This window comes from Mobula birostris, chromosome 9 (genome assembly GCF_030028105.1).
Source record: "Mobula birostris isolate sMobBir1 chromosome 9, sMobBir1.hap1, whole genome shotgun sequence".
Lineage (NCBI taxonomy): Eukaryota > Metazoa > Chordata > Chondrichthyes > Myliobatiformes > Myliobatidae > Mobula > Mobula birostris.
This window is the reverse complement of record NC_092378.1, coordinates 144,628,023-144,651,844: the sequence shown is the minus strand read 5'-3', so window position 1 is coordinate 144,651,844 and position 23,822 is coordinate 144,628,023. Positions and strand designations below refer to the sequence as shown.

The window sequence follows — 23,822 nt, the reverse complement described above, 5'->3', positions numbered from 1 at the left end:
CTTTTCTCTTCCAATGTTCCCCAAGGCATCCTACGAAAGAAATGCTTATATTGGTGTCTAACTAATGAAACTTTTAGGATTTTCTTTTCCTATTTTAATTATTTGTGAAGTTATTTCAACCAACTTAGATTCAACTTAATTTCCAGTGGGTGACATACTCCACGTCCTACTCCCAAACCCCAATCTAAGCTGACACCAGCACAAACTGAGGGAGCACAGTATTGAGAGAGCGTGGTACCGACTGTCAGCCATAAGATATAGGAGTAGGATTGGGTCGCTCTCCCCATTAACGTCTCCTCCACCATTAAACGGCAGATGATTTTCAGTTTCAAATCCCATTCGCCTGCCTTAATCTCGCAGTACCAGGGAGCTCAGCGTCATCAGAGATGCTGTGTGAAGCGCATCCAATACTGAACCATAAGCCCCATCTCAACTCCTTAAGAGGAATGGAAAGGGATAACAGTGAAACTATTTTACAGAGGGGCAAGTTTACTTCCCCACCCATCCCCAGAACTTCAAAGAAACAGTCGTCATCACAGCACTGGGATCCTGCTGTGCACAAGTTTTCTACTGACAGGTGCTACGTAAAGTCTTTCTCACCTTCTGCGCTTGGCTGATCATCCGGCGGAACATCTCCTTGATGTGGACGGAGCCCTCCATGGGGGGCTGCGTGTACACGTTCGCGCGGGTCACCCCGCGGTACCCGGAGCAGTCCGGCCAGCCCAGGTCCAAGCTGGGCCGGGGCACGTCCGAGGAGTCCGGCCAATAGTGGAGCGAGAGGGGCGTGCCCTTCGCTTCAGGACCCGGCTCCTCGCCGGCCCCTTCTTCGTCCAGGAAATCCCTGGCCGACCTCAGGATCTGCTGGATGTCCAGCTCGGAGAGGAACTCTCTCAATTTCTCCTTGGTCACCGTCTCATTAAACGCGTGAATCCCCTCCGCCACCAGCGCCTCCACGGCCAGCCTCTGCCGCTCGCTGTAGAAGAACTCCGGCTTCGACTCATTGGTGCGAAAGTTGACGTTGCCCTCGTCCAGGCATTGCAGCTGGGACAGTGCCATTCCTCACAGCCCTTGAGACCGGCTCCTGAGCGGCCGAGTGCACTGACCCACTGACACGTCGCTCGCTCGCACCTCCCCGCAACCCCGCCCGTTCCGGCCACACCCCTTCAGGTAATCCAAACCACACCCAGTGTGTCCTCAACGCCTTACTTTTCTTGTAACATCCGTGTGCCCATGAAAGAGGAAGATGACTCAGGCGGAGCGCTGGGTTGGGTCGCCCTCAAGCCATAGACCATCTGCTGGAGGAATTCAGCGGGTCGGGCAGGGTTACCGCCAGCGGAAACGTAAACTGCGCTGGGCTCCTCCGGCCGGTTTGTCTGCTGATTGTTACCGCTGTCACAGGTCCTGAGACAGGGTGAAAAGCTCTCGGTTATACGCCGCGACCAGAATCAGGTTTAATGTCACTGACATACGTAGTGAAATTCGTCGTTTTGCGCAACGGTCCAGAAACATTAAAAAAACAATAAATTACAATAAGAAATACAAGATGCTGGAAGTCCAGAAAACACACAGAGAAATATATATACATAAATAGTGTAAAAAGAGAAAAAAATTAGCGGGGCGGTGTTCGTGGGGCCATTGACTGTTCAGAAATCTGATCGTGGAGGGATGGAAGCTGTTCCTAAAACTTTACCAGTGTGTGTCTTCAGGTTCCTGTGCCTCCTTCCTGATGGTAACAATGCGAAGAGGGGTGGTGGGTGCCACCTTTTGGAGGCACCGGCTTTTGAAGATGTCCTCGATGAGGGGATTTCCGTACTCTGGAACGTCGCAGCGCAGGGACACAAATGAAGTGAAAGGGCCACGACAAGGTCAAGAGTTCATCTTCATTGTACAAGCGGTCAGTTTAAGAGTCTTATAACAGCAGGATAGAAGCCAAGCTTGAACCTGGTGGCACTTAAAGTCAGCCTTTTCGTATCTTCTGCCTGAAGGGAGTGGGGAGAAGAGAGAACAGCTGGGGTTGGTGGGGTAGGTTGTAATAGTTTTGGCTACCTACTTTCCCTAAGGCAGTGGAAAGTGTGGTCAAGAGTCCATCCAATCCAGGGGAGGTTTCCAGACAGCAATTATGAACACCTTTCTACTGTGTTCTTCATTGGTCAGGGTGTGAAGGGATCTGGGGAGGAGGCAGGTTATTGGAGCTAAGAGGAACATTGGATCAGCCATGATGAAATGGTGGAATGGACTTGATGGGCCAAATGGCCTAAATCTGCTCCTATATCTTATGGTTTTATGTGTTGCTGTGTTGGCACATGGCCAAGTGGTTAAGGTGTTCGTCTAGTGATTTGAAGGTCGCTAGTTTGAGCCTTGGCTGAGGCAGCGTGTTGTGATCTTGAGCAAGGCACTTAATCACACATTGCTCTGCGACGATACCGGTGCCAAGCTGTATGGGTCCTTCCCTTGGACAACATTGGTGGCGTGGAGAGGGGAGACTTGCAGCATAGACCACTGCTGGTCTTCCATGCAACCTTGCCCAGGGCTGCGCACTGGAAACCTTCCAAGGCACAAATCCATGGTCTCACGAGACTAACGGATGCCTATATATATGTGTGTGTGTGTATATATAATATATAATATACACACGTGTGTGTGTGTGTGTGTATATATATATATAAATAATATACACACGTGTGTGTGTGTGTGTGTGTTGCTATTGTTGCTGCATGCATTAACATAAGAGGTTCTCAGATGCTGGAAATCCAGAGCAACACACACAATGCTGGAGGAACTCAACTGGTCAGGCAGCATCTCTGGAGGGGAATAAACAGTGGACATTTGGACCAAGACCCTTCATCATGACAAAGAACTCAGCCTGAAACCTCGACTGTTTATTCATTTCCATAGATGCTGCCTGACTTGCTGCTGAGTTCCTCCAGCATTTTATTATTGCTGGGTACACGGTTCGGACCCTGAGCCTCATGTGAGCAAGGAATTTCATTGAATAGTGATGCATGTGGCAATAAATGAATCTGAATCAGAAGAGATTTATACAGCTTCAAAACAGGCCCTTCGGCCCAACATGTCCTTGCTGTCCCATGCATCAGTCCAATGACTTCTAAACATCACAATTGTACCCTCTTCTATCACTTACTCTAGCAGCTCGTTCCATTATCCCCTCAGATTCTTTGTGTAAATCTTTCCCCTCTTACCCTAATGCTTGCTGGTGGTATAGTGGCCTCTGTACCAGACTTTGAGGCAAGTGGTCCTGGGTTCAAATCCGGCTGGCTCCTCGCACGCATTCCATCTGTGCTGGGTTGAGCGTTGAGCTGGTAACTCGGCCTCATAAAAAACACAGACAAATGCTAAGAGAAACCGCAAGGTTCCCACCTGACGTGCCTCCAGTCATGGAGAGGAACTAACTAACGTCCCCTCCCACCCAACGCCCTTTAGCTTTAGACTCCCATACTCTGCGGAAAAGCATTGTGACAAATCACCTTAACTCTGCTCCTCATTAGTATATGAACCTCTGTAAAGTCAACCTTTAGACTCTTATGCTCAGGGAAAATTGTCCCCACCTATCCTTGTAGCACAAGCCTTCCAGTCCTGGTTACATTCTTTGCGAACTGTTTCCATTCTTCCTTTACCGAGCAACCAGAAGTGTGCACAATACACAGGTGTCTTCTAGAACTGTGATGTGATGTCCAAATACTTGCACTCAATGCCCTGACCAATGAATTTCTCACATCTCCCTTCAAGCCACAAGGGGTTTTCCCAGTGACCAAAGCAAAACTGCAAACCAGAAACACTCAGCAGGCTGAGCGGCGTCTGTGGAAGAAGGAAGAAAGAAAGTTAATGTTCGGTTCTCACAGGGTTACAGTACAAAACAGACTCATCAACTCCGCACTGATCATCAAACCACCCATATTACAGTAATCCCATATTTTCCGAGACTTGCCCTGTCACATCAGAATCAGAATCAGGTTTATTATCACAGTCATATGTATTGTTTTGTGGCAGCAGTACAGTGCAATACATAAAATATACTATAAATGAGAATAAGAAATATATTAAAAAATCAGTGGTGCAGATGAAAGCAACGATAGTGAGGTAGTGTTCATAGTTTCATTGTCCATTCTGAAATCTGACGACGGAGGGGAAGAAGCTGTTCCTAAAACCCTTGTCTTCAAACTTCTATGCAACTTTCAGAGTTATACCATTGAGCACATCTACATGAAACGCTGTTGTAGGAAAGCAGCATCCATCATCAGGGACCCCCACCTCTCAGGACATGCTTCCTTCTCGCTGCTGCTCCCTGGTGAAAACCAATCTGAAGTGCTCATTAAAGGCCTCAGGAAAGCAGCATCCATTGTCATCATGCTCTCTTGCTGCTCCTTTCAGAAGAAGGTACAGGGGCCTCAGCACTCGCACACCAGGTTACTACCCCTCAACCATCAGGTTCTTGAACAAGAGGAGATAATTTCACTCAACTTCACTTGTTCCATCACTGAAATGTTCCCCCAGCCATCGGACTCACTTTCAAGCCATGTTCATCTCATGTTCTCAGTAGTTATTGTTTATGTATTTATTATTATTATTTCTTTCTTTTTATATTTGTAGTTTGTTGTCTTCTGCACTGTGGTTGCACGGCCAAGTTGGGCAGTCTTACATTGATTCTATTTTATTATGGATTTGTTTTATTTATTTTGAAATTTGTAGTAAATTTATTTACTTCGAACTTTGAGGGTAGTTGTGGGGGTCCTTAATGATGGATGTTGCCTTTTTGAGCCATTGCCTTTTGAAGATGTCCTCATTGGTTAAACTTGAGGACCAGAGGAGCGCTGAAGGAGTTAACTCTGTTCTCCTTTCCATTGTCTATGCCGCTGACTCCTCCTGCATTTTCTGTTTTCATTTCAGATTCCCAGGGTGGGTGGTCAGTATTTTTGCTGTTGCTTGTGTGTGTGGGGTGGGGGCTTCAATGTTTCTATTGTTCTGGGATGTTTCTTTGTTTCGTAGATATCTGTGAAGAGGACAAATTTCAGATTGTATTCTGTTTACACACTCTGATATTAAATGTACTTTGAAACTTTTAAACTTTGAATTGCAGTTAGTAAAATGGTTTTGCCACAGATTGTAATGTGTTTGCCCACCCCCTCTGTGTTAGCTAACCATCCATTCGGGATTGTAAAACTGACAGATTATAAATGTGCGTGGCCACAAATATAAATGTGTTGCCCACCCCCATCACTCATCCTAGTGTTTAGGTAATAAGTGCATCAGTGGGGAAGACTCAGAAAACCATGTGGAAGTGAAACAGATGCCGGTTTTCAAAGGCATTTGAGAGTGGCTACAGAGTAATTAATTAATCCAGAGTAACAGTATCTAGTGGGTATCTGAGCTTTCCCTGTTCCACGGAGAGCAACCCAGGCTTCTCTGGACTACAATCCATCCATGAGTAAGGAATGCATTCTGTTATTTTTCCCCCAGAGGAATATCAAGCCTCTGGAAAAAAAAACTGAGACATACGTGGTTTTGCAGATGCTACACATCTTAAGCAACGCACGCCAAATGCTGCAGGAGCTCAGCAGCTCAGACATCATCTATGACGGGCAATAAACGGTTAATATTTTGGCTGAAACCCTTCAAAGGCGTGGAAAGGCAAGAGCTAGAAGCCAGAGTAAGGTGGCGGGGGGGGGGGGGGGGCTTAGAGGGAACCTAGGTCTGACCACACAAGTATATTGATCAGTGATCAGTAAATCATTAACTGAGTATTGGCCTGAAATGTCAACTGTTTTTTTATCCCCCTCTATAGATGCTGTCTGACCTGCAGACTTCCTCCTACACGTTGTGTGTGTTGCACTGAGAGTACTTACCTGTGTGATTGGCTTTGAGTTGTGAACTTAGCTGACTGTTGCATCATTCTCCCCCTTTTAATGATTTCAAACTGTCCATTCATGCTTCATGCCAGTGAAGCTATCTTGAAGTTTTGTTGACTGTTAAGTCCATTACTGTTCCAGAGGATATTTTGGTTGTACAACAGCTTGGAACTCCCAAAGCAGTAAATCAGATCAGTTAGCTGTGACAAAATAAAAATAACTGTATATATTAAAGGTTCAAATGTTCATTTATTATCAAAGTATGTATCCATATACAACTCTGAGACTTATCTTCTCCAGATAGCCACGAAACATAGAAAAAGCATGAATCGTTCAGAGAGAAACGTCAAATCCACCCCTGCACAAAACAAACAAGAACATTGGTTCCCCCCAAACCCACCCCCTCCCCCCACTCAAAACAGGACAAGAACATTGACCCCAAACTCCCATCCCCCTTCACAAAGTGGTTAATGTTAATGTTTTATTAACATTAAATAATAGTTTTCCATAGAGACTGAGTCTTCCGTATAGAACCTACATGTAATAAAGTTTATTAATTCATCTATTTCAATAAATATACATAAAATGGATGGTTTATCAATAGTGAAAGAATAAAGATGAATTGGCAAGCTCTATTAGAGTGCAATCAGCCTCTTATTTCCCTTGATAGGTTATAATCCCTTTCTGCTGATTAAGGACATGAAAATCATTACATAAAGTCAGGACAATTTCCTACCATATTTTTCCATTGTCAAGGCTGGAGATTGAAAACATAAACACCAACTAAAGAGCGATATCTGATATTCAAGTGCCAAAATATACAGGATAAAAAGCTAGAGCAACTTCCTCTCCACTCTCCCTCGCCCCCACCCAAATAACCGTCAGCAATACCTGGGCTGGAAAATAAATTCTGGAGCAGAAATTATTGCAATTACACAATAGATTCCTCAGTGCCTGAAACTGCAAATAACTGAAGGGTCGCAGTCTGAAATGTCAGCTTATTCTTCTCCATAGATGCTGCCTGACCTTCTGAGTTCCTCCAGTGTTTAATGTTTGTTGTAAATAGCGGGTTGGTCCAAGCAATGTGAATGCACTAAAGTGGAAGCTAATTCACTCACAGGACTTGGGTGTTATATGGCATAACCAACATCTATTACCCATACCCGATTGCCTTGTGGAAGAAGGTGGAGAGCCACCTTGTTCATCTGCAGCAATCCTCCAGACGAAAGCACTTCCATAACCAGCAACGATCAACGTTCAAAGTATTTATCTGTCTGTCTGGGTACCATATCCGATGCGGACTTTGGTGACCATGGTTTTCCATATAGATCCATCCTTCGTTTTTTGGATGACTTCCATTTCCTCGCTGTGTAGCCACCTGGCTATGCTTTTGATGTACATAAGCCGAGGTCTTCCTCTAGGTTTACTCACCTCAATCTTTCCAGAGAGTATGAGTTTTTCTAGTTCATCTTTCCGCATGATGTGCCCTAGGAATCTGAGTTGTCTTTCTCTTATTGCTGGTATGAGTGATCGAACTGCTTGGGCTCTTCTGAGAACTTCTTCATTTGATGTGTGTGTGGTCCATGATATTTTTAACATTCTCCTGTAGAACTATAATTCAGCTGCTTCTAATCTCTTTTCCATTGCTGGAGAAATGGTCCAGCATTCACTTCCATAAGTCAGGATAGAATAAATGTAGCACTGCAGTATTCTGTTTTTAGTGTGCGTGCTCATCTTTCTGTTTGTTAATATGGTCTTCATTTTTTGGAAAGCTTCTTTCGCCATTGCTATTCTGTATTTGATATCTGTGTCGCATCCGCCATTACTTGTTATTAGGCTGCCAAGATATTTGAATTTGTTGACTTGTTTGATGTTTGTATTTCCGATCTTGATCACACATTGTGGGATGTTTGTCTTCCTGGAAATGACCATGCTTTCTGTCTTCTTGGTATATATACGTCACCATATACTACCTTGAGATTCACTTTCTTGTGACCATTCAGAGTAGAACAAAGAAGTATAATACAATCAATGAAAACACTACACACTAAAACTGACAAAAAAATCAATGTGCAAAAGATGATCTGCAAATACAAATAGACAAACAACAAACAAACAAATAAATTATATGTATAAAATACTGAGAACACGAGTCCATGGTTGAAAGGTAATAAATGTTCCTGAACCTGGTGGCATGGACATAAAGCTCCTGTACCTCCTATACATTATATAATATATATATTGTCGTAATTTATTATTATGTATTGCACTGTACTGCTGCCACAAAACAACACATTTCATGGAGTGAGAAGAGAACACAGCCTGGATGCTGGGCGCCTTGATGGTGAATGCTGCTTTCTTGTGACAGCACTCCTTGTAAACTTTGTGATGAACTGGGCTGCATTGATCACTTTTTGTAGGTTTTTCCCTTCTTGGATTAGTATTTCCATACCAGGCCATGATGCAACCAGTCAGGATACTCACTGCTGTGCATCTATAGAGGTTAGTCAAAATTTTAGATGGCATGCTAAATACGTGCACACTTCACTGATAAAGGAAGGGCAACCTATTTTCAAATAAAGGTGGTTTGTGAGTTGATAGGAACTTACAGGTGATGCTGTTCCTTTTTGCATCCTGGCATGGTCCTTTCTTGAGAGTGCAGGTTTCAGAGGAGACTTTGGAGAAGCCTAGGCGAGTAACTCCAATGCAAAGTCGTATATGGGAGAAGGGAACCGAGGGTATGCTATAGAGATGGATTAGGAAAGCTCGGCCAGCTCCATCATGGGCTCTAGCCTCCCCAGCAGCAAGGACATCTTCAAAAGGCAATGCCTCAAAAAGATGGCAGCTGTCATTAAGGACCCCTTCTCCCAGTACGTGCCTTTTGCTCACCGCTACTATCAAGGAGAAAGTACAGGAGCCTGAAGACACACATTCAATATTTTAAGAACAGCTTCTCCTCCACCATCAGTCTTCTGAATGAACAATGAATCCATGCACACTATCTCGCTTTTTTTCTACTTTATTATAACTCTCTTTTTGCCTTACTTAGATAAGTAATTAAATTGCTTATTTTATTTAATATAATGTATATTATATATGTCCACCAACCTCAAAGAGCTGACAACAACACACTGCATCGATGGAAACCTGGAAAGATGCACTATTTACCGAGGAAGTGTGGGAAAAGAGCTGGGCTGCTGGTCAGATTGAAGCTGAGGGGCTTCAGGGTCCCTATGCCCACCATCCTGCTAGCTAATGTGCAAGCCATAGAGAACAAGGTGGATGATCTTAAAGGGAGTCTCACCTACTGCAGGGAGATGTAGAATTGCTGTGTATTCTGTTTCACCGAGACCTGGCTCTCCTCTGCCACCTCCGATTGTGCCATCCGACTGGAGGGATTTTCGATCCATCGGATGGATCGCACAGCATCTTTGGGCAAGACGAGGGGAGGTGGTGTCTGCCTACTGATCAACACTGGGTGGTGCTCGGACACAGTGCCACTGACAAGCTCCTGCAGCCCGGACCTGGAACGCCTGTCGGTGAAGTGTCGCCCCTACTATCTGCCATGGAAATTCACCTCAGTCATACTGACAGCAGTCTACATTCACCCCCAGGCGGACGTGGAGTGTGCTCTGAACATACTGTATGCCAACATCAGTGAACTTGAGACCAGGTATCCGGAGGATTTGCTCATTACAGCCGGGGACTTTAACCAGGCCAACCTGAGCAAGGCGCTGCCAAAGTTATACCAACATGTCTCCTGCCCCACTAGAGGCCCGAATATACTTGACCACTGCTACACAGCAGTCAAGGATGCCTACTGTTCTGTCGACCTCACTTCGGACCATCAGGCCGTACTCCTCCTCCCGGCTTACAAACAGAAGCTGAAGCGGGAGGTCACGGTGTCAAAAGTGGTGTCGCGTTGGATGGAGGAAACGGGTGAGGTCCTCCGTGACTGCTTTGAATCGGTGGACTGGTTAGTATTCAAGGACTCGGCAGCTAATCTTGATGAGTATGCCTCAGCTGTCATGGATTTTATCTGGAAATGCATAGAGGACTGTGTGTCTCGCAAGACGATCCAGGAATTCCCTAACTGGAAACCTTGGATGAATTATGAGGTCAAGTCCCTTTTGAAGGATAGAGCTGTGGCTTTTAGGTCTGGGGATACCAGTCGCTACATGGAATCCAGGCGTGAACTCCGGAAAGCCATTAAGGGTGCCAAGAGGCAATATCAAGCCAAGTTGGAAGCCCAGGCTAACCAGAGGGATGCCAGTAGACTATGGCAGGGTCTAAATGAGATCACTGGGCACAAAGAAAAGGCCGGGAATATCAATAACTGTGGCGATTCTCTTCCTGACGAACTTAATGTATTCTACGCAAGATTCGAACAGAAGAGGAGCATCCCGCTCCCTCCGAATGAACCGGACCTGGTGGCATCAAGATTCATTGTCACCGAGGAGGACGTTAGAAGGGTCTTCCTGAAGATAAATCCAAGGAAGGCGACAGGCCCAGATGGTGTCCCGGGACGGGTTCTCCGGGCCTATGCAAGCAAGCTAGCTAGAGTGTTTGCTGACATCTTCAACTGCTCCTTGCTTCAGTCTAAAATCCCCTCGTGTTTTAAAAGGCAACAATAATCCCGGTGCCGAAGAAGAGCAAGGTAGCATGCCTGAATGACTATCGACCTGTGGCTCTGACATCAATTGCTATGAAGTGCTTCAAGCGATTGGTTATGGCACACATCAACCATAGCCTACTGGTCAACCTCAACGCTTTGCAATTCGCCTACTGGAGCAACAGGTCAATGGCAGGTGCCATCTCTCTGGCCCTACATTCCTCCTTAGAACACCTGGAGAATAAAAACGCATACGTAAGGCTCCTTTTCATTGACTACAGCTCTGATTTTAATACCATCATTCCAAATAAACTGATTCCTTAGCTCCAGAACCTGGGCCTTAGCACTCAGATCTGCAGCTGGATCTTCAACTTCCTCAGACAGGACCCAGGCTGTAAAAACATGGGACAAGCTCTCCTCTACGATCACTCTGAGCACTGGTGCCCCACAAGGGTGTGTGCTCAGCCCCCTGCTGTACTAACTGTACACCCATGATTGTGTAGCCAAGTTTCCATCGAACTCAATATATAAGTTTGCTGATGACACAACAATTGTAGGCCATATCTCAGGTAATGTACAGAGTACAGAGAGGAAATTAAGAACCTGGTGGCATGGTACGAAGACAATAACCTATCCCACAACGTCAGCAAGACGAAGGAATTGGTCGTTGACTTCAGAAGGAGTAGTGGACCACATGACTCCATTTACATCAGTGGTGTGCAAGTGGAACAGGTCAAAAGCTTTAAGTTCCTTGGGGTCAATATCACAAATGACCTGACTTGGTCCAACCAAGCAGAGTCCACTGCCAAGAAGGCCCACCAGCACCTTTACTTCCTGAGGAAGCTGAAGAAATTTGGCCTGTCCCCTAAAACCCTCATTAATTTTTATAGATGCACGGTAGAAAGCATTCTTCTAGGGTGCGTCAAGAGCTAGACAGCAGAGGGTTAAGGTGAGAGGATAAAGGCTCAATAGCGGCTTGGGGGGGGCAACTGTTTTTACTCAGAGGGTGACACGTAGGTGGAATGAGCTGTCAGAGGAAATAGTCAAGGCAGCAACTTTTAAAAAAGCAGCTGGACATGTACGTGGATAGGAAAGGTTTAAAAGATTATGGGCCTAATACTAGCCAGTGGGAAGAACTTAAATAAACACCTAGGTGGGTGTGGATCAGTTGGACCAAAGAGTCTGTTTCCACCCCTTCCAACTCAAATACTTAAAAAATCATGTAAAAGTGAATAGAATTTATATCATTTGAAAAAATTAGCCTTACGAATTCTCCCTCTAAACATCCCCGATCGAAATATCTTGGAAGTCATCATACCTTTCTCATAAGTGATTTGGAATTTCCCAATACAAGTTCAGTAGGGGAATTACAGATTTAAATTTTACCAAATGAAGTAATAACTTGTGCAAAAGGATTCTGTTTCCTGGGGCAGCTTATGTTTGAAGTATATTGTTATTATATGTCAAGCATTAAAAGGTATCAAACAATGTCGATGGCATCCAAAACTTTGTCATCAACAAGCAATATACAGATACAGATTAGGTTGAGCATTTTGTTGGTATTCCTGTTTTGGGGGCTATTCTCCTTATTAGAGGTTGGGGCAGCACAGTAGCGTAGTGATTAGCACAGTGCTTTACAGTACCAGTGACCTGGGTTCAACTCCCGCTACTGCCTGTAAGGAGTTTGTACGTTTTCCCCATGACCATATGGGTTTCCTCTGGGTGCTCCTGTTCCCTCCCACAGTCCAAAGATGACTAGTTGGTAGGTTAGTTGGTCATTGTAAAATGTCCTGTGATTAGGCTAGGATTAAATCTGGGAATTGCTGGGCGGCATGGCTCAAAGGGCTGGAAGGGCCTATTCCATGCTGTACCTCAATAAATAAATAAATATGTCATCTTTAGTTTGCATTTTGAAGCATAAACCAGTTGGGTCAAATGGCTTGCTTCTGTCCTGTATCTTGTATACAGTGGTGCTAGAAAGTTTGTGAGCCCTGTAGAATCTTCTCTATTTCTGCATAAATATGGCCTAAAATGTGATCAGATCTTCACGTTAAGTCCTAAAACTAGATAAAGAGAACCCAATTAAATAAATAACACAAAAACATTATACCCATTCATTTATTTATTGAGAAAAATGATCCAATATTACATGTATTTGTTGGAAAAAGTATGTGAACCCTGGTGTAATACCTTCTACAAAAGCTATTTAGAGTCAGGTGTTCCAATCAATTAGTTGAGATTAGCGGTGTAGGTTGCAGAGATGCCCTGCCCTATATAAAAAAAATGATGTGTAAAGTCAGGTTACTGACAAAGCCTGTTCTTCTCAAAAAAGATCTGTTTATGTGCACCATGCCTCAATCAAAACAACTTTCAGAGGACCTTAGAAGAAGAATTGAAGAGCTGCATGAAGGTGGAAAAGGCTACAAGTGTATTTCTAAAGATCTGAGTATTCATCAGTCCACAGTAAGAGAAATTATCTACAAACAGAGGAAACTTAGTATTGTTGCTACTCTCCCAAGGAGTGGGCATCCTGCAAAGATCACACCAAGGACACAATGTACAATGCTGAAGGAGGTGAAAAAGTACCCAAGGATAACAGCAAGACAACAAAAGACCTGCAGAAATCTCTAGAACTTGTTAAAGTCTCTGTTCATGTGTGCACTATAAGAAAAGTACCGAACAAGAATGGTGTTCATGGAAGGACACCGTGGATGAAAGCAGTGTCTCCAAATAAAAACATTGCTGCAAACCTCAACTTTGCAAAAGGCCACCTGGATGTTCTACAATGCTTCTGGGCAATGTTCTGTGGACAGATGAGACAGAAGTTGAACTTTTTGGCAGAAATGCACGTTGCTATGTTTGGAGGAAAAATGGCACTGCTCACCAATACCAAAACCTTACCCCAACTGTGAAGCATAGTAGAAGGAGCATCATGGTTTGGGGCTGCTTTGCTGCCTCAAGGCCTGGATAGCTTGAAATCGCTGAGGGAACAATGAATTCAAAATTATATCAGGACATTTCACAGGAGAATATCAGGGTAGCAGTCCATTAACCTGAAGCTTAATAGACGTTGGATAATGCAACAAGACAATGATCTGTAAAACAAGAGTAAATCAACAACAGAGTGGTTTAAAAAGAAGAAAGTTCATGTCTTGGAATGGCCTTGTCGAAGTCCTGTCCTTAATCCTATAGAAATGCTGTGGCAGGACCTGAAACAAGCAGTTCATGCAAGGAAGCCCATCGACATCCCAGAGTTGAAGTAGTTTTGAAAGGAGGAATGGCCCAAAATCCCTCCAAGCCGATGTGCAGGACTAATCAACAGTTACCAGAAACATTTGGTAGAAGTTATTGCTGTACGGGGTGGCGGGGGGTTCACACCAGTTACTGAAAGCAAAGGTTCACATACTTTTTCCAACAAATATGTGTACTATTGGATAATTTTTCACAATAAATAAATGAACAAGTATAATATTTTTGTGTTATTTATTTAATTGGGTTCTCTTTATCTAAGTTTAGGATTTAAGTGAAGATCTGATCATATTTTAGGGCAAATTTGTGTAGAAATAGAGAAAAAATTCCACAGGGTTCACAAACTTTCTCGCACCACTGTAATTCAGTGTGAATCATGTCAAGATTAGCTTTATTTGTCACATGTACATTGAAACATCTAAATGTACAGTGAAATGTGCTGTTTGCATCAAATCAAATCAGCGACGATTCTGCTAGGCAGCCTGTATGTGTTCCCACACTCCTGGCACCAACGTAGAATGCCCACAACTCATTAACCCGAACCATACATCTTTGATGCCGGCTGGTGATGTCATGGCATCAGCACCAGACTTCGAGGCGAGTGGTCCTGGGTTCAAATCTGGTCGGCTGCTTGCATCCTTTCCATCTGTGCTGGGCTGAGCATCGAGCTAGCAACTCGGCCTCATAAAAAACAGGGAAAAATGCCATAGAAATGGCAAGGCTCCCACCCGATATGCGACAAGGTGCAGAGAGTGATAACAACAATACATCTTTGAGACGTGGGGGTGGGGGGGTATCTCCCAGTTCGAGACTTCTGAACTCCTTGCCACCACCCAGGTCTCATCACCAATGAAGCACCAGTAGCGTTATGCAGCTTACTTTTTAACTTGTCTCATAAATGCTCCTTATTATTTGTTAATTTAGTTATGGTAACATTATGTGTTGTTTACATGAGTTATATGTACTGTGTTGTGCACCTTGCTCCAGAGGAACGTTGTTTTGTTTGACATGTGTACAGTTGAATGACAATAAACTACATTTGAACTTGAAGTCGGAGCACTGGGAGGAATCCCACGCAGTCACAGGGAGAACGTACAAACTCCTTACAAAGAGCAGCGGGAATTGAATCCTGATCTTACAACTGGTTCAGTAATGCATTACACTAACTGCTACACTACTGTGCTGCCTCCATAGAGTACTATGCAAACGTCATAGGCACATATATGTAGCTAGGGTGCCTAACACTTCTGCACAGTACTGCTTTTGTCAATGTGGAGCAGAGAGAGAGAGTTTGTAAATCTGGCAGGAGCAAAGCATGTTGGGAGTGGTGAGGGCGGAGTTCCAAGGAAACACAAAATACTCTGCAGATGCTGGGGTCAAAGCAACACGCACAACACGCTGGAGGAACTCAGCAGGTCGGGCAGCATCCGTGGAAATGAACAGTCAATATTTCGGGCCCAGACCTGATGAAGGGTCTCCACCCGAAACATTGACTGTTCGTTTCCATGGATGCTGCCCGACCTGCTGAGATCCTCCAGCGTGTTGTGCGAGTTCCAAGGGAGGAGTGTGGGACAGGTGGCAGAGATGAGTGCCAGGAGCAGTGGGTGACATACCCAGACCTGAGGAACCAGTCAAGGTCATTTGATTCCAAACAATTGGTTTATTGATCATATTGTTTCCCACTCTCTCCTTCCCCTTTTCCCAACCATGATTCCCCTCCCCCTGCCCCCTTCCCACTCTCAGTCCACAATAGAGACCCATATCAGAATCAGGTTTATCATCACTCACACATGTCGTGAAATTTGTTTTGGCAGCAGAAATACAGTGCAATACTTAAAGTTACTACAGTACTGTGCAAAAGTCTTGGGCACCCTAGCTATATCTATGTGGTAGTTGGCACGTATACAGTATATATAAGTCCACTTATATTTTTATATATGCACCTGACACATCATATAATAGGAAGGATACTTCTCCGCCAAAGGAGATGTAAGTTGCTCCTTCCCTCCGCTAGCCTGTAGGTCACCCTTGGGCAAGGTGTAGAACCTATTTAGCCCCCCGATCAGGGTTGCACGAAGCCACAGGAGCAGGTGGCGGATGGTCGTATGAGCAGCTGGATGCGTATCACAAATCTTGGATGTGCAACCACTGATACCAGGCAGACAATCTCTGAAGAGTATTGATAATGGCTGGGGTCGCCTGTCTTGTAAAGACACTGCCCAGAATAAGGCGATGGCAAACCACTTCTGTAGAAAGATTTGCCAAGAACAATCATGGTTATTAAAAGACAAGGAGTGTCTACGTCATATGACATGGCACAGAACAAACGAACAAATCATGCATCTTGAATTGGTCAAGTAAATCCAACTTTTAAGTGAAGGGAATGAAGGTGAAGTAGTACACTACAATACACACAAAATGCTGGAGGAGCCAAGCAGACCAGGTGACATCCACGGAAATTAATAGATAGTTGGCATTTCGGGCCAAGACCATTCCTGAGGCCTGATACATCGACTATATATTCACATCCACAGATGCTGCCGGACCTGCTGAGTTCCTCCAGCATTTTGAGTGTGTTCCTCTGCATTTCCAACTTCTGCAGATTTTCTTGTGTCTGAAGTGGTACTCTGCTGGGTTGAGATGTAATAAGATGGGTGGAGATTTGTCTGGAGTACAAACCTATTGGGTTAATGCCGTGTATCAGGATTGTAATCACTATGTAATTCTGTGGAAAATTATTAAAATATTATTTTGAAATATTCCTCCTCTTTAAAGAAGATGGTAAGGTAAAACTGCAAAGTAAAAGAATTTCAGGATGTATATTATATGCATTTCTCTGACATTAAACGTACCTATTGAATTGAATAAAAAATAAATACTTTGATAAATTTTAACAAAACATATGATACTGGTTGTGTTTGCATGGAGCATGAATGACAGTAGAGCAGTAGAATTAAACGTTTTTACTAAGTCACGTTAGCCACTTTATACACTTGGCAACCTACAGTGTGGGAGCAACCAACAGGGCCTACTGAGAGGAAAAAAAACAGGCACACTTAAAAGAAACATCCTTAATCTGATGCCCAACTCCCCCCTCTGTCCCCAGAACCATCCCTATGAATTTTAAAAACAACTACTGACTTTGAGCCACGATCTTGTTGGAGACTACGGCTTGAACACCATTTTGACCAGAAGTCAACACAACACATAACTTGAGTTTTCAACATAGGGTGTGCCATGGGATACGAGCTACAAGTGTTTGGAGCATCCAGTGTAGAGGTGAAGAAGACATGGACCAAGGTTATAAAGCCAGAGAAGAGTAAAAAGAAGCTGGAAAATAATATGGAGCATATTTTATAACCACAAGGCCATAAGACATAGGAACAAAATTAGGTCATTTGGCCCATCATGTCTGCTTGGCTATTTCACCATGGCTGATCCAATTCCCTCTCAACCCTGTTCTTCAATAAGACCATAAGGCATAGGAGAAGAATTAGGCCATTCAGCCCATCATATTTTACTGGATCTGGCCCATTAATAACCATCCTGATTGTCATATTCTCCTGGTTCCTATGTTGGTGGTCCACCTGTGTTGGGCAGGGAGGTCTCAGTGTCAACTTGGCCTCAGGCAGCTCAGCACAGTGACTCTTCTGTGCAATGTCCCCAATAGGTTCCAGCAGAAGACAAAACCGAGGGAGGAGCTTTGAGTTCTCTTATTTATTTAAGGTTTTTGAGAAAAAACTAACACAATTTATAAAGTTAAGTAGAACATGGAGTGTGGGACAGTACAGTACAGTCAGGCAGTCGGGCCCACAATGTTGTACCAACTTTTTAACCTATTCTAAGATCAACCCTTCCTTCACACATAGTCCACTATTTTTTTTATCGTTCATGTGCCTATCCAAGAGTTTCTGAAATGAGCCTGAAGTATCTGCCTCTAACACTACCTCTGTCAAGGCATTCCAATCACTCAGCACTCTCCGTGTAAAGCACTTACCTCTGACACCCCCTGGACTTTGCTTCAATCATTTTAACATTATCCTCTCTGGTATTAGCCATCTCCACCCTGCAGCGTGAAAAGTCTCTTCCTATCCACGTGATCTTTGACTCTTATGACCTTGTACTTCTCTATATCGGCAAAGTAAAAACAAGATAACATTAATTGAAATACAAAAAGCACTCCGGAATAGCTGAAATTCAATAACTATTTCATTCTTTGAAATTAAATTCTAGTTTGCAGTTTGGAATTCAATCTGGACCTTTGACCCAAATCTTCAACTGGTAGTCCATTAACCAGTGCACTACCGTACTCTGACTGGTTCTAAAAATAGAAATCACCTATCCCATGAAACTTATCGAACTGAAACTAATAATAAACACGAGCTTTTGCAGATGCTGGAAATCTGCTTGTGTTGAACCAAAACTAATCTTGTTTCTCTACAGATGCTGCCTGCCTTACTGAGTATTTACAGCGTTTTCTGCATGTATTTCAGATTTCCACCACCTATGTTTTTTTTAATTAGATAATCGGGTAATAGAAAATGTGAGTAAGAAGTAACATATATGTTTTGAAATATGTAGCCATATCAAACTAGTGTTGAGGACCTTATAGAAATTCAATAAACCAAAGTCTAGAAGTATCTGCATTTTGGATCAGAATAATGCACCATTTGAGTCAAGTCAAGTTTATTGTTATTGAACTATACCGTCAAACAAGACAACATTTCTCTGGACCAGAGTTTAAAACACAGTAGTACACGTAACACTCATATTAGACACAGTAACTTAGGAAAGTAAGAATTAAAATCTGTAAATGAATGACACATAAATAAAGTGCATCAATTAAATATCGTAAGGTGCAGAACAGTGATATTTTGAATGTGATGTGGCACGGCGTTCAGAAGCCTAATGGCCTGTGGGAAGAAGCTGTTTCCCATCCTGACCGTTCTTGTCTTTAAGCATCAGAGGCTCCTGCATGATGGTAGAAAGTGAAAGAGGATGCTGGAGGGGTGGGTGGGATCCTTGATAATACTAAGGACCCTGCGTATGCAGCATTCCCGATACATGTCTCTGATGGAGGGGTAGGGAGACCCTTACAAGGCTCACTGAGGCTTTTCTGTAGCTAATTATTATTTTGTTGATTACTTTCAATGCTGGTCTGAACAAATGGTAACATAGAAAATGAAGGTTGTGTAATTTAAGTGTGCGAAAATCTAACATTCAAAAAAATAGGATAAAAAGCAGTCTCCTTTTCGAAAATATATAAATGCCCATTGTATGATATACAGTATTTTAATAGCCAAAGATTTGAATGCCTCCATTTGAATCATAGTACCATTGAACTATATATTATACAGTTGCCAAGTGGCCAAGGTGTCGGTCTAGTGATTTGAAGGTCGCTAGTTCGAGCCTCAGCTGAGGCAGTGTGTTGTGTCGTGTCCTTGAGCAAGGCACTTAATCACACATTGTTCTGCAACGACACCAGTGCCAAGCTGTATCGGCCCTAGTGCCCTTCCCTTGGACAATATCAGAAGCGTGGAGAGGGGAGACTGCTGGTCTTCCATACAACCTTGCCCAGGCCTGCACCCTGGAAACCTTCCAAGCCACAAATCCATGGTCTCACGAGACTAGTAAAGGCATCTGTTAGTCTTGTGAGACCATGGATCTGTGCCTGGAAACTCTTCACTCTCCAGGTCGCAGAGCAATATGTGATTAAGTCTTTGCTCAAGGACACAACACGTTGCCTCGGCTGGGGCTTGAACTCACGACCTTCAGGTCACTAGACTAACGCCTTAACCACTTGGCCACGTGCTCACTCACGAGACTAACGGCTACAGATAACGGATAACCCATATTATAAGTGCCCAATGCTTAATATACCTACTTAAGTACACTTTTTTTTACACTGAACAGTCTTTTAATTTAAGACTGTATTGTAGAAAGTCTGGCTGGAAAGCTTAAAGTGTGGTGTGAATGGTTTAAAGAAAGCCTGTTTAAAGAAAGATACAGTTATGTGCAAAAGTCTAAGGTACATACATATATCTAGGGTGTCTAAGACTTTTGCACAGCATTGTACCTGTCAACACAATGCGGAGAGCGAGTTTGTACAACTGGCAGGAGCAGAGGGTGTTGGGAATGGTGAGGGTGGAGTGCTGCAGGGGTGGAGGGTGTGGCAGAGAAGGAGTGCCAGGGGCAAGGGTTGGTGCGGGTGCAGCCACACCTAGCCCTGAGACACCAGCCAAGATGATTTGATTAGAAAGTATCTATTTATTGACGATTACTGAATGTCTCTCCAGTGCTTCCCACTCCCTCTCCTCTCCCTTCCCCTTTTCCCAACCTTGATTCCCTTCTCGCTGCCCGCTTTCCACTCTTGGTCCATAACAGAGACCCATATCAGAATCAAGTTTATCGTCACTCACTTACGTCATGAAATTTGTTTTCTTTTTTTTTTGCAGCAGTACAGTGCAATACATACAATTACTACAAAATCCTTAGGCACCCTAGCTATATATGCGTATGTGCCTAAGAATTTTGCATAGTACAGTATTTTTTTTGCAGGTGTGTTTGCAGAAGGTTCATCGAGGATCTTGGATATGGAGGGAAATTCCTATGAGGAAATATTGACCAGGTTGGAACTTAATGAGTTCAGAAGAATGAGAAGTGATTTTATTGAGACAGAATGGATTATTGGAGGGCTGAGAGGATGTTTCCACTTGTGGGGGGTACCTGAACTACTGGGTATGGATCCAGAAAAAGAGCGAGATGAGGAAGAGTTTCTTCTCTCAGAGGTGTTGCAACTTTGTGAGACTTTGGAACCCATTTCCACAAAGACCTCTGGGGCCAGAGTCCTTCTGTGTAGATAAGACTGAGGTAGACAGGTTGCTAAATTGTGGCAGAGCTAAAGATTGCTGTGGCAGGGCAGGAGGTAGGTTTGAGTAGCATTCTAGTGGAACATGCTGACTCCTACTGATTAAAGTTTCTTTTTCATCTATTTTTGTAAAGATTAAACATTTAAAGGTGTTCTTTATTTGTCACACGTACATCGAAACATCAAAACATACAGTGAAGTGTGTCTTTTGCATCGCAGACCAGCGCAGTCCGTGGATTCTGCTGGGGGTAGCTCAAAAGCATCGCTACAGCTCCAGTGCCAACATAGCATCTTCGCTCCTCACCACCCCAATCCTAACCCTAATAGTACACCTTTGGAATGTGGGAGTAAACCAGAGCACGCGGAGGAAACCCACACAGAACGTACAAACTCCTTACAGGCAGCGGTGGGAATTGAACCCAGATTGCTAGCCCTGTGAAGTGCTACATTAACTGCTACACTACTGTGCCAACTCTGTTACATCACTGTATCGACCCTGCTGTGCTTACTTTAATTACGTCGTTTGTCACAAAGCTTAAATCTGCGTGACGATGAGGAATTGAAGATTCAAGGTCAGAGTCAGGTTTAATATCACTGGCACGTGACGTGAAATTTGTTGCTTTCAGCAGCAGCACATTGCAATACATAAAAATAAAAACTATAGTAAGTTACATTAAGTGCATGGAGGTGCTAAGCAGTCCAACTGCTCGGGGAAAGAAATTGCTTTTGAGCCTGGTGGTCCTAGTGTGAAGGCTTCGTAACATTTGTGACATTGTTCCATCATAAATATTGAAGTCCTGTTTACTTTCTCTCCTTGAGTTGACCTTAAGTAAGTGACATGCATTGTTAAAACAATATTATCTTTTATATGAGCTTGTCCCATCTCAAGGAAATAATTACCAGAGGAGTGGCTGCTAATGGCAATGCAGGAATGTGAACCACAGTTATACAAGTTTGATGGCTTTCTGGTTTGCTGCTAGGTTTATACAGGTATTGATGATTAATTTTTCATTAATAAGTTAATGTCATTTATAAATAAGTTGCTACCATTGCACTGAACTGTGATCCCCCAATGACAACGAGAAGTGTCATTGCCAGATTTGCAAGTGGTACCACAGACATATTGATACAATAACATTTTGCAACATATCGATGCAATTACAAAGAAGGCACGACAGCAGCTATACAGTCGGCCCTCCATATCTGCGGGGGTTTGGCTCTGGGACCCCCGTGGATACCACATTCCGCGGATGCTCAAGTCCCGTATATAAAATGGCATCGTATTTGCATAGAACCTACACACATCCTCCCGTGTACTTTAAATCATCTCTAGATTACTTATAATACCTAACACAATGTAAATGCTATTTAAATAGTTGTAATTCTGTATTGTTTAGGGAATAATAACAAGAAAACAAGTCTGTACTTACTCAAACAACGAGTGCTGGAGAGAGAATTTCCGGGTTTTTTTTTATTCCGATCCGCGGTTGGTTGAACCCACAGATGCGGAACCTGCGGATATGGAGGCCCGACTGTATTTCATTTGGAGTTTGAGGAGAATTGGTATGTCACCAAAGACACTTACAAATTTCTACAGATGTACTGTGGAGAGAATTTTATCTGGTTGCACCACCATCTGCACAGGATTGGAAAAAAAAGCTCCAGAAAGTTCTGTTTCATGCAATTCTAGTTTAATTGTCATTCAACCGTGCATGAACATCCATGAATACAGCCAAATGAGACAATGTTACTCTGGGGCCAAGGTGCAAAACTTAGTACCAACAGTCACACATAGCACCCACAAGATAGCAAGTACATGCAAAATATGGGTAAAATACAGCCACGCACAAAAAAATAGTCCAGACCCTGAGCCTATGAATGCCACAGAAATCTTCAGTCGACCATGATACAACTTGCCTTCTACTGAATGAATACTGGTGGGGAGGTGGGGCCGCTCTGATTTCAGCCTGGACATCGTGCTACACCGCCCCCTAGTGGAGCACACTGGCCCCAGCGCTTCTCTCCTGGCATCTGTAAACAGGCAGTACTGCAGCTTGAAGCCCAGTCCTTGCTACAACCGTGGCCACGCAGCTCCCCCGCAATCTGCCCCTGCTGTCCGCTAATAAATCAGTGATTCAGACTTGTAGCATTCCTCGTTAACAATGTCCAAGAGGGTCCTGCGATCTCAAGAAAAGTAACTAAGGTGTCACTCACTATTAGAATGCCTACCACCTTCATGCACCGACTTTTCTGACGCCTCTCCGACACAGGCAGCAGCGCAATCCACAGCAAGTCCAGCTCCTTCAGATTCTCCACCAACGAACACCTCGCTGATTAGATTATGAGGACACGCAGTCCTCTTTTATTATCATTTAGTAATGCATGCATTAAGAAATGATACAATGTTCCTCCAGTATGATATCACAAAAACACAAGGCAAACCAAGACTGAAAAACCACATAATTATAACATATAGTTACAACAGTGCAAAGCAATACCGTAATTTGATAAAGAACAGACCATGGGCACGGTAAAAAAAAGTCTCAAAGTCTCTCGAAAGTCCCATCATCTCACGCAGACGGTAGAAGGAAGAAAAACTCTCCCTGCCATGAACCTCCAGCGCCGCAAACTTGCCGATGCAGCAGCCTGGAAGCACCCGACCACAGCCGACTCTTGAGTCCGTCCGAAACCTTCGAGCCTCTGACCAGCCCTCCGACACTGAGCACCGAGCACCATCTCTGCCAAGTGCTTCGATCCCGGCCCCGGCCGCCAAGCAATAGGCAAAGCCGAGGATTTGGGGCCTTCCTCTCCGGAGATTCTCGATCGCGCAGTAGCGGCGGCAGTGAAGCAGGCATTTCAGAAGTTTCTCCAGATGTTCCTCCGTGCTACTTCATGCCTGTCTCCATCAAATCAGGATTGTGCACGGTACCTACTTAACAAATACCGATATCATTTTGGAGTGGCTGTGTGCGCTGCGTCGCGCCGCCATCTTCTCCTCCCCTCCTCCCCTGATGGAGAAGACCTCCAATACTTCAAGTTCTTAATGTCTAGCAGGATCTTGCGATCATAAAGTATACATTTAAAAAGGACGGTAGCATCTATTGTTAACCCTGTAGAAGCCAATGCAATCAACAGTGCCACCATTTTACCGGTGTGTTCAACTGCAGCTGATCTCTGGCACGAGCCTCCCCATCATCCGGGACATGTACTGCTGCTGCAAAACAACAAA

General features: G+C 43.9%; 2 protein-coding genes across 2 annotated transcripts in view; one reads left to right on the top strand and one right to left on the bottom strand.

Annotated features, from left to right (window-relative positions):
- Positions 1-1,094, bottom strand: part of LOC140203261 (protein FAM83G-like) — a 48,497-nt gene extending 47,403 nt beyond the window's left edge. The window contains exon 1 of the mRNA XM_072269275.1: positions 601-1,094. Coding sequence (XP_072125376.1) covers positions 601-1,056 — 456 coding nt within the window. The 5' untranslated portion in view covers positions 1,057-1,094. The remainder of the gene's footprint in view (positions 1-600) is intronic.
- Positions 1-23,822, top strand: part of LOC140203157 (sodium/mannose cotransporter SLC5A10-like) — a 192,052-nt gene that overhangs the window by 146,666 nt on the left and 21,564 nt on the right. The gene's annotated exons all lie outside the window — the stretch shown is intronic.